Source organism: Onychostoma macrolepis, chromosome 11 (assembly GCF_012432095.1).
Source record: "Onychostoma macrolepis isolate SWU-2019 chromosome 11, ASM1243209v1, whole genome shotgun sequence".
NCBI classification, from domain to species: domain Eukaryota; kingdom Metazoa; phylum Chordata; class Actinopteri; order Cypriniformes; family Cyprinidae; genus Onychostoma; species Onychostoma macrolepis.
In genome coordinates, this window is record NC_081165.1 from 25,140,394 (window position 1) to 25,151,569 (window position 11,176).

Genomic DNA, 11,176 nt, shown 5'->3' on the forward strand with positions numbered 1-11,176 from the left:
ATAAGCATAAGACATCAAGGAGTTGTGTGATCATTTAAGACACTTTTATTAGCATTTACAATGACAAGCAATATATAACAGAGCAATTCATAGTGTAACAGTTACAGGGATTAACATAAATCCATGTTTCTTTATTTATATATATTTTTACCTGTCAACCTAAAATAGCACTCTCCATTTTAGAAATATTGTTTTTTCAACCCCCTCCACCTTACTCACCCATCCAACATGTCAGTCACAAATATATGTTGATTGCTAGAAACCACCACCCCCCAAAAAAATTGAATGTTAACTTGCACAAAAATTAAATACATAAGTAAAATTAGAGTGTGAAAAGTTTGTCATCAAACAGTATATTAATGACAATCTTATTTTGCATCTCACCACCAGGTCGTTACCCTTTACCTTAAATAAATGTCAAGTATATTTACTCCATATTCTCCTATAAACCAAGTAGTCTGACTTTTTTTTGTATGCTGCAACTTTCCCCAGTTCTGTAACCCATGAAAAATGGTGAACCACGTTTCTGAAAAGGGAGCTAAAAGACTAACCATAGTATTGTTTTTTATTATTTATTTATAAGCATTAAATATTAATTTTACATTCAGATAAGAATTTAAACAATAAAAACAAAGGACCCAGGACAATTTCAGCACTGGGAAGGGCTAAATAGTAATGACTGAAATTAACTGAGTGATGGATTTTGGATGCTCCATACTGAACAAAAAGTAGACTGCAAACAGACACTTCTGGCATCTCTGTGTTATTGGTCGGTGACGCATCCATTTTGATGCTAACTCTCTTTGCGTTGAGTAGGCTTGACATCCTAACATTTATTAGACCTATGGAGAGCACAGTGCAACAGGAAAAAGAAAATAATCTCTCACAATTACATTAAAACTTACTTGAATTAGAGAGAAGTGTGGTGTTTTCATCTGAATGTAGATGACCAAACAAGTAATGTTGCACTCCAGTCCAGACCTGCAGTGACAGTGCAAAATATGTATTTATTTATCAATCAATCATAAGAACTTGCATGATAAAAGGTGGAAAATAGAAAAAAAAAAAAAAGATATCAGTCATTTAAGATTAGCTGATTGATGAGTTTCAGTTGGTACTGTTAGGAAAAATAAATCTACCTTTTGTGTTATTGTTTTGCAGCAGGTTGGTCATGTTTCCTCTGACTCCCACTTTTCAGCTCTCTGATAAGGTGGAGCTAAAACTTTAACAGTGCTCTCTGGGATAGATGAACATCTACAACAACCAAATACAGTGTGTTTTGAATAATATGCAATTACTTCAGCAAAACAAATATTTATATTTCACTATACTATGACTGCAAACACCAAATACTCACAGTTATCAGCAGAAAAAATGGAAACATCTCCATCAGCTGCTTCTCTCTTTGTTCTTCTTGGTTTGAATTCATGTTTATAACGGCAGTCTGACGGCGATTACGTTAGATCTTTTCCTGTATATGTATAGGTCCAATCTAAAGGGCAAAAAATATTATGTTAGGCTATAACATGAACTCTCGCCAGCATTATTGATCAATTCACAACAGTTTTATCAAGATACTTTAGGGATTAATGTTAAAAATGACAAACCGGAGAATTGCGTGGGCCTGGACAACGCGATAAACCACCTTTCTTCTTTTAACTTCTTGAAAGAAACGGGTTGCTAACTAAAAATGACAAGGGTTTATTTAAAATTAATTAAAATAAGCTAAAATTTATTAATATTCTCACTTACCAATGTAATCGTCGTTCTCCCGAGCGCTGAGCGCAGTCAGCCCACCGTGAACCGTTGAAGTTTAAACAGCGGCGCTCGCGCGCTTTTATGTGATCACTCTCGCGAGAGGCGCTCGACTGAAATGCGGCGCTGTGCAGACGGGACAAAACGGATCAGCGCATATACACATTCAAGTTGTTTGCCGTTTATGTCAAAGATCAGTTTATGCATCTGTTTGGATGGATGAGTTACAAGAATAGCCTTTTTAAATGAAACACTGAAACTCCATATGAGTATGTTGCTCATCAATAAAAGAGCTGCACGGCATCTTACATGACATGATTACTAAAGAACTTGCAACCATGTCAGTGTGCTGATTAAATAGAAGACTAGCGTGTACCTTTTAATAAATAGATAAAACTGTCCAGATTGCTATACACTGCAAGTACACATGTATTTATACCTGATCAGTTTGTTGGTATAAATTAATAGGTTGATTCAGTGCAGATGTAAATTTTAAGTTTATTTTTTTCAGAATAAAGGTGTGTCAAAGTAAAATGGAAATTAAAACACAAATATTATGTAGTATAATCATTTTAAATAGCCTAATGTGTAAACATACATAAAGCATGGTTCAGCCCAAAGAACCCTTTTGTGCCAAAAACTGTTCTTTCTCCTTATATAGAACCTTTTTGGCATAAAGGGTTCTTTGGAGTTGAGTAAAGAACCCTAGGGTTCTATATAGAACCCCAAAGAACCTTTTTTTCTAAGAGTGTAAGATTTTACTGTTTTTTACTGTTTTAAAGAAGTCTCTTCTGCTAACCAAGTCTGCATTTATTTGATTCAAAATACAGCAAAAACAGTAATATTGTGAAATATTTTTACTATTTAAAATAGAATATATTTTAAAATGTAATTTATTCCTGTGATCAAAGCTGAATTTTCAGCATCATTACTCCAGTCACATGATCGTTCAGAAATCATTCAAATATTCTGATTTGCTGGTCAAAATACATTTATTATTATCATGTTGAAAACAGCTGAGTATATATTTTTTTTCAGGTTTCTTTGATGAATAGAAAAAGACTGGAGTAATGATGCTGATCACAGAAATAAATTACATTTTAAAATATATTCAGATAGAAAGCAGTTATTTTAAATAGTAAAAATATTTCACAATATTACTGCTTTTGCTGTATTTTGGATTAAATAAATGCAGGCTTGGTGAGCAGAAGAGAATTCTTTAAAAAAAACATTCGCGCAGCCTGTTCACTTACGAATTGTTTTTACATTTGTTCGTGAATCAGATACTGCATCTCGGTTAATTCAAAAGTCCTCTGATAAATCTAATCCCGTCCAGATATGTCTGAGATTCATCGTGTAATTGTTTGGTGATCGGTTCTCCGACCGCTCGCTCCACTTTCATCATGGAAATAGAGGCCTTTCTGCCACATCGGATCAAACAATAACATGAAATCAGTAAGAAGATGCCGATCACGAAAACTAATAGCAGAGTTAGGTAAGAATCTTGTATCGCAGTTTTCCCGATTGCTAACATAATATAACTGATTTTAGTTGGCCCATTTTCCCAAATCATTCATTTAGTTCTCAAAACAGACACATTTCTCAAAAAGTTTAACAAGGAGTAAGTTAAACATTAGGTAGCAAAACTGATGACACCGATCAGAATCTCTGCATCCTAACAACGGAGAGAGGAGAGAGCTGAACGAATAATATACATGGGTTTTATACTTACACATTCAGTATAATTACAGTACAGTACCAGTACATGATGGAAATTTCACTCTTCTATATGTACAGTAAACTGTAGCACATGTTGTACACCTTCAAATGTGTGACTTATCAAATTTTATTTGTAACCATTTTTTTTTAATGTGTACTGCATGTTTGCAGAACTGAGAAATGACTGCCTAGAGATATAGTCTTGTGTCAGGAGACCAGGAAACTGCTATAATACTGTATACCATAATGAAATTTGATTTTTTTTTTGTACTGTACTGTACTGTTGTGCATACCAAGTTCATAAAATTCTTTGGTATTTTAACTTTTCTAGTATTTTTCATCTACTGTAAGATTACTTTACAGTAGTAAAATGAAAAAAATATCTGTTCCAAAAAGTTCATTGCTGAATTATTATTATTATCATCTGTAATTTAATTTATGTTGTGTACTGTAATAGACATTGAGCTGCAAAAATAATTCATGAATACTAATAAGATTCTTTTTGTTAAGTGTTATTGATCTCATGAGTGTTCACTGGGCAGGAAAGTCATCTGTGTATTTGAAATGTGTGTAAGCATTTAAGAATACCTGTAATAACTAGACTGAAAAGTTTGAAAGACAAATTTATGCTGGCTTGTCTTAAAGTCTTGTTTAAGAAACATAAATAGTTTGGTCAGTTAGATGTTCTAGTGTTGCTAGTTGGTTGCTAGGATATTCTAGGCTCTTGCTATGCAGTTGCTGGGGTGTTGCTAGACTATTGATAGTGTTCTGGGTGATTACAGACGTTCCCACCTCTGGTAATAACAGAAAATGAAAGATTGTTTTCAAAACTGATCCAGTTTCAATGCTTTGATATTATTGTATTTCTTTCTAATGTAAATTCTAAATTGTTACTCTTAAACTTGCACTAAAACGTGATTTATATCTAAGTAGCCTATGTAATATTAATAGAATCACATGTCCTCTTTAATGATACAAGCTCAGAAAAATGTATAACTTGTTGAAGTTTTTTATATTGTGTATTGACTTGGTGCCATGATGGATATTGAAATGTTGTTATTTATTTATTTATTATAACAGTATAGATGATTACTTAATGGTAAGGCAATATTTGTGAACACAACTGTGCGTGTCAGACAATAAATCCCCTCAAACTATGCATGGGGGCTTGCTTTGGTGTTGCCACCCCTCGTAGACCCCATGCCACCCCTTTGCCACCCTAAAAATTCTTTTCTAGATCCGCCCCTGCCGCCACTGAACCCGGCGAGAGCCAAGAGTCTCAGCGCTGCTGCTCAACCTGCTGCTCACTGCGACCTCTAGTGCAGATAAACACTGTCTCTCAGATTCAGATGTAGAATAAAGAAGCTTTATTAGAAAGGACACTAAGAAAATAGATGTTTTACTCTTCAAAATAATTTAAAATAAACCATTTAATTTAGACTTTTAATGCACGCCTCATGACAAACTTGCACACAAGCAAATAAAAAATTGAAAGTGGAAATCTTTTGTAGCTACTTTTTCCTCATGTTTTTGTCTACATGATAAATTAATATTAAAATATTGCACACATGCACCTTTCACAAAAAATAAAATATAATGTCCAAAATGGGCATGCAATTACACCGTGTGATCTGTGTGACCTGTAAAAGAGTGGTGAAACTGCCTCTCATCACCTCAGGGAGTTGCCTGTCTGCCAAATCCTTTTTTATTATGATGAAAATGCTGAATTTATAAAATCTCCAACCATGCACGGCCAGCTCAGCCATCTTTTTCAGCACCTAACTGTTGAAGGGATTTCCTCTGCTGGAACAAAACACTTGCACATGCTTGTAAACACACACACACACACACAACTTGCATACACACAGTGTGTATTGCAAGCCTAATTATTTTATTGCACTCCCTCCGTTGTAGTCTTGAGTGTGAGTACATCTCATGAGTGCATTCGGTCAACAGATAAATGAGTTAGCAGCTTCCTCACCAGGGTGGAACCTGAACACTGGTCTTTAAGGTTCATCTCTGCTGGTGGTGACAGCTGGGACTGACACACATACACTCTCCCACACACACCCTACCCTTCGTCACCCACCCACAAAGTGCAGGAGCCGCCCTGGATCTGCATCTCTATAAGAGGTCAGAGCTGGGCTCAAAGGTGCCATCCTCGTCTGGACAACTCCAACGGTTTCATCTCTGGGTTCATCTCATCTCTGTATCTATCCACCATGTCGGTCTGTTCTCAAACGATGTCCTGCAGAGTACCCAAGCCCGTGACCCCAAAGTGCACTATCGCCAAGAGTCGGTGTGGTTCCACGATGTTTCCACAGAAATCCTACAGCGTGTATGGAGGTGGTTCATGTGGAAGCACCCGCATGTCCAGAAGCAGAGGATACGGAGGAGGATGTGGTGGAGGATACGGAGGAGGATATGGTGGAGGATATGGTTTTGGTGGAGGACACGGTTTTGGTGGAGGACGCGGTTTTGGTGGAGGACACGGTTTTGGTGGTGGATACGGTGGAGGTTACGGTGGAGGATATGGAGCAGGCATGAATGACTTCCATCAGAATGAGAAGACCACCATGCAGAACCTGAACGACCGTCTGGCATCCTACCTGGACAAGGTGCGCTCGCTGGAGGCTGCCAATGCCATCCTAGAGAGGCAGATCCGCGAGCACTGTGAGAAGAAAGGGCCGATCGTACAGAGGGACTACAGCGACTACTGGAACATCATCAAGGACCTGAAGGACAAGGTACAGTGATGCCTGAACGAATATGAAACATTACTAGCATGTTCTAGTGATGATAGCCTATGTCCACATAAAGCAAGTCTCCATATGTGTTCTCATGTATTAAATATTCTATGTTTCAGATTAAATGCGCTACTATCCACAACGCCAACATCCTCCTGCAGATCGACAACTCTAAACTGGCTGCTGATGACTTCAGAATCAAGTAAGCTACACAGCGTTGACCACATTCATGTGAACTTACAACTAGTTTGATGGATAAAACATTCACCACAACTGTTTTGAGCATTGAACAGCAAATCAGCATATAAGAATGATTTCTGAAGGATCGTGTGACACTGAAGCCTGAAGTAATGGCTGCTAAAATAAATCAGCATTGACATTGCAGAAATAGGCTACATTACATTTTAAAACATGGTACAATATGACAGTTTTACTGTATTTTTGGTCAAATAAATGCAGCCTTAGTAAGCATAAGAGACTTCTTGCAAAATGTAAAAAAACTAAAAAAACAACCAACTTACCCCGGTTGCAATCTTTTGAACCGTAGTGTATGTGTGTATTTATGACATTGGTTGTGTTTAAATAATGATTGGTGTGTTTATTCCCTACGTCACCTTTCCATCAATCAGATATGAGCATGAGGTGGTGATGCGGCAGTCTGTGGAGGCCGATATCGCTAACCTGCGCCGCTTACTGGACCAGACAAACATGGCAAGGTGCGACCTGGAGATGCAGGTCAAGAATCTGGAGGAAGAGCTGGCATGTATGAAGAAGAACCACCAGGAGGTGTGTAGTAGTTTTCTGATAGATCATCTATGTAGAACTAATCCTAAATTTTGGAGTATTATATTATATTATATTGTACTGTGGCATTACAGGAGCTGGCTGCACTGAGGTCACAGCTGACAAACACAGTGAACGTAGAGGTTGATGCTGCTCCTCAGCAAGACCTGAAAAAGATTCTGGACGAGATTCGTGCTCATTACGAGAACATCATCCAGAAACACCGCAGGGAACAGGAGGCCTGGTTCAAGGACAAGGTAAGACATCTTCTTTCTCTCTCAGTCTCAATATGAACTCTACGTTGCTATCAAGTTTTCACTGAATAATAAACCACATATTCCAGAATGTCACTTGTAGTTGTGCCCGGATAGTGATATAGTGTTTTTTTCTTTTGTTTAGATGGAAGGGTTGAACAAAGAGGTGGCTGACAACACAGAGTGCATGCAAACTTCCAGATCACAGCTCACAGAGCTGCGAAACACCTTGCAGAGTCTGGAGATCGAGCTGCAGTCTGAACTCAGCAAGGTGAGACACAAGTGGAATGTAGAGCGAGATTAGATAGATTATCTGAACCAGAGGCAGTAAAATATAACATAAGACTCAAAACAAGCAGAGCAACAGTGCTTTATTATGTTTTTGTGCATGTTCTCAAACAGAAAGCAGCACTGGAGAACTCACTGGCAGAAACAGAGGCTAGGTACCGCTCTATGCTAGCAAGCTACCAGAACCAAATCAACATGCTGGAGGCCGAGCTCTGTCAAGTGCGGGCAAGCATTGAGCAACAGGGACGTGATTACGCCTTGTTGTTGGACATCAAGACGCGTCTGGAGCAGGAGATCGCCACCTACAGGTGCCTCCTGGAAAATCAGGACTCCAAGTAAGTTGGTTCTTTTTAAAAGTTAATGTGAGTTAAAGTCAGTGGAGCATGGATTATGTTATATTATCTTGTCCAGGCTTCACTAATTATTTTTTTTCTTCTTCTTACTCTTCCAGGACTCAAATGCAAGGTAATTGAAATCTCTCTTTGTATTTTATGGTAGGCTGGCCAGTGTATGTTGTACATTATAACTCTTTCCCTCTTGTCCTTCAGGACCAACTATCATGATCCAAAGTGGATCCCTCTCCTCAGGTAGCTGCCCGGCTGTCCCATCTAGTGGAGCTCAATCCTCTTGTGGTTCTGTTGGACAAACAGCCCAATGCAAGTAAACCACCCCCACTTCACAACGTACTTACTAAAGTCACAGGATGCCGCTTCATGAGACAGTATTCAAACACATGCATTTACTTTTAAATGAGTGTTGATACACAGTTTGTGACATGACAATAAACAAGGAAATGTGTTACTTATAAAACATCGAAAGCCACTCACTGTTATGTTGTTTTATGTGAGAAATACCTGTCTCTGAAAATAAAATGGCTGTCAAGAAATATTTGTTATATGTTTTTATTTCGCATAATACTATGATCTAAAATTTAAAATGGTGCAAACCACATGGCAGACACATTCTGAAGAGCAGAAAATACCATATAGACCACACTCAGAAATTAGTTTTATAAGGACCAGTATTTATTTTCAGAGTTGTATTCATTTCACAGCAAATAAATAAACAATTTAAATGAATTATAAATCAAATATATTTGATTTTTTCATGAACAACTTAACTCTAGGATTTGCCTGCTTGTCTAGTGCTCCCCCTATTGGCCATGTGATGCTGACATTTTGCCATGTTAAAATCAAGAATTTGCAAAACATTTTACAAAACACATGAACAATTAGAGCATTTTCTTCAAAGCCCCACAGTATATTAACAGTAACTTAATTTGGCCAGAAAGGGTTTTATTTTATAGTTGGCCTGGGAGTTATTCTCAGGTGCGATCCCACTACTGATCCGTCTCCGACCTGGGCCGGTTCACCCCTCCTTAGACAACCTGGTGGTCCTGAGCTCTCCCAGGAGCACCATATCGATACCGAACTTAGTGCGGACACCCGATCGACATAGTCCACTGCAGCCCAGAAGCCCTGAGCTCAAGCGATCCGCCAGCCTCAGCCTCCCAGTAGCTTGGATTACAGGCTCCGCCACTGAACCCGGCGAGAGCCAAGAGTCTCAGCGCTGCTGCTCAACCTGCTGCTCACTGCGCCCTCTAGTGCAGATAAACTCTGTCTCTCAGATTCAGATGTAGAATAAAGAAGCTTTATTAGAAAGGACACTAAGAAAATAGATGTTTGACTCCTCAAAATAATTTAAAATAAACCATTTAATTTAGACATTTAATGCACGCCTCATTATGACAAATAAAAAATCCATTGCTGTTTGATTGCTACAGTCTGTTGTGCTGCTGAGAGGTTTGTGTTTGTAGCTCCGTGTACCTTCGCGTTTTATTGAATCTCTACCTTACATTCACTGCCTTTTGTCTAAAGTGATAATATATAACTTAATTCCCACCATATTTCTGGTGTTATCTTTCAAACTAATCTAACTAATTTGATCGTTCGCCGTTAAAAACCGCGAGTGCAGCTTGTTAGCCCGATAGCTTGTCACTCATTTCTATTCGCGCCTATTATTATTTTTATTTTATTTTTTCCTTGCTCCGTTTTTCACAAGCTCATCAAACAACAGTGGTAAGTGGTAAGTTAAGTTGGTATCATTCATCAATCACTGTGAGTAATGGCTTCTTCTCCTGCTATTGTCGTTTGCACTGTTTGCCACTAGTGATGGGTCGTTCTTGAACGAACGAATCTTTAATGTGACTCGGGAAGAACGAGTCGTCTCAGGGAGTGATTCGTTCAGTCGCGCATGCGCAACATCCTATAGGTTCTGTACTGGAATTAGTTCACCTGTTTCGAGTCTTCGGGTTTGAGTCGTTCGTTCATCACGTGACAGCCTCATACACTAACCTATGCAGTCAGAGCCGGAAAGAGAATTGATTCGTTCACCTCCCGAGTCTTCGGGTTTGAGTCGTTAGTTCTTTTGTCACGTGAGGTGGCAGCTTTGGGCAGAGAAATTAGTTAATTTACAACCTTCCTTACAAACGGGTGCATAGTTATTATTATTATTATTATTATTTACTCGTACAGTTATGTGATGCATTTCTGGTCTCAGATTATTGCTTTTAATTTCTGTCATGATGGTTCTTTTCCATAATACTGAATGTAGTAATAAAGATAATAAAGAGTTGGTTATGTTTTAATTTAATTTTTTTTTTTGAGTCTAATCTTCATAAAATACAATACCTTGTTGTATTTATGTCTTTTGAGTTAACCTTTTAGATTAGACTATAGTGTTACTGACTATACTTTTTTAACATATGACACTTTAGACATTAACACTGTGTACACACTCTTGAATTGTTTTTTTTTTATTGTTTATTTTTGTGCCAGAAAAAGCTTTAGCAAAGAGGACCCCAGGTGAAAAAGAAATATATTTAAATTGTGCTTTTTCAGACACACTTAATATATTTATATTATACTGTACTAATTGCATATTAAATGTATTATTTTGAAACAACTTTAAGTATATTAAGTGTATTTCAAGATATGCTTAAGTTCAGTTTTAATCTATTTGTAATATATTTAATATATTGAAATTGTGTTAAATTGGAACCACTTTAAGTATATTTAGTGCAATTTAAGTGTATTTTTAAAAATACATTTAAAATGTACTTTTAATACTTCATGAACTACAGGTAAGGTATATTTGAAGCATCGTTTTAATGTTCTTCAAGTACATTTCAATTGTAATTCAGCTTATTAGAAATGCATTAGCATTACACTAATAGTATATTATATTATATTTATTAGTATTATATTTTTCAATATATACACTCACGTACACTTTGATATTTAGAAAACTTTAATGTATTATATATTGTGTACATTACAAATATTCATGAAGTACATTAAAAAAAGTACAGCAGCATATATACTTTGGTGAAAAACAAAAAAAACATACTATTAAATGTATTAAAAATTATTACTACAAACATACTTAAGTACATTTTAAAACATTATACAAAAAACAAATGAAAAAAAGACTGAAATGCTATGGAAGAGCCATCTTATCCATTTGTAGAACATGTCAGTTATACCTGTATTACTGAAAAGTAAAGAATTTTACATCAATGAATAAATAAAAATTACAATGCAATTTTCTGAAGAAAAAAAAAACATGTAA

General features: G+C 36.9%; 1 protein-coding gene and 1 long non-coding RNA gene across 6 annotated transcripts; one reads left to right on the forward strand and one right to left on the reverse strand.

The window, feature by feature from the left end:
* Positions 1-46: 46 nt before the first annotated feature.
* LOC131549833 (uncharacterized) lies at positions 47-1,891 on the reverse strand. Of its 4 annotated transcripts, XR_009273502.1 has the most exons (6): positions 1,753-1,819; positions 1,608-1,684; positions 1,358-1,492; positions 1,140-1,254; positions 906-981; positions 47-826 (listed from the first exon to the last, which is right to left on the reverse strand). It is a non-coding gene; the product is annotated as an uncharacterized LOC131549833 (long non-coding RNA). The 4 variants fall into 4 exon arrangements; XR_009273503.1 differs by lacking the exon at positions 1,608-1,684 and having other exon boundaries at positions 1,753-1,891; XR_009273501.1 differs by having other exon boundaries at positions 1,608-1,833.
* Positions 1,892-3,186: 1,295 nt separating this feature from the next.
* LOC131549834 (keratin, type I cytoskeletal 19-like) lies at positions 3,187-8,361 on the forward strand. Of its 2 annotated transcripts, XM_058792349.1 has the most exons (9): positions 3,187-3,250; positions 5,431-6,221; positions 6,341-6,423; positions 6,851-7,007; positions 7,100-7,261; positions 7,404-7,529; positions 7,661-7,881; positions 7,998-8,011; positions 8,095-8,361. In XM_058792349.1, exons 2-9 carry the CDS (start codon positions 5,697-5,699, stop codon positions 8,208-8,210), a joined length of 1,404 nt encoding a protein of 467 aa, XP_058648332.1. In that variant the 5' UTR covers positions 3,187-3,250; positions 5,431-5,696; the 3' UTR covers positions 8,211-8,361. The 2 variants fall into 2 exon arrangements, with proteins under 2 accessions (XP_058648332.1, XP_058648333.1); XM_058792350.1 differs by lacking the exons at positions 7,998-8,011; positions 8,095-8,361 and having other exon boundaries at positions 7,661-7,885.
* Positions 8,362-11,176: the final 2,815 nt, after the last annotated feature.

What these genes read in the sequence shown, in the direction of transcription:
- LOC131549834 (XM_058792349.1), top strand. Translation starts at nt 5,697, where the DNA reads ATGTCGGTCTGTTCTCAAACGATGTCCTGCAGAGTACCCAAGCCCGTG. An exon ending in GCTGATGACTTCAGAATCAA is followed by an intron (nt 6,424 to 6,850) that starts GTAAGCTACACA and finishes TCCATCAATCAG; the next exon opens with ATATGAGCATGAGGTGGTGA. An exon ending in TGAAGAAGAACCACCAGGAG is followed by an intron (nt 7,008 to 7,099) that starts GTGTGTAGTAGT and finishes GTGGCATTACAG; the next exon opens with GAGCTGGCTGCACTGAGGTC.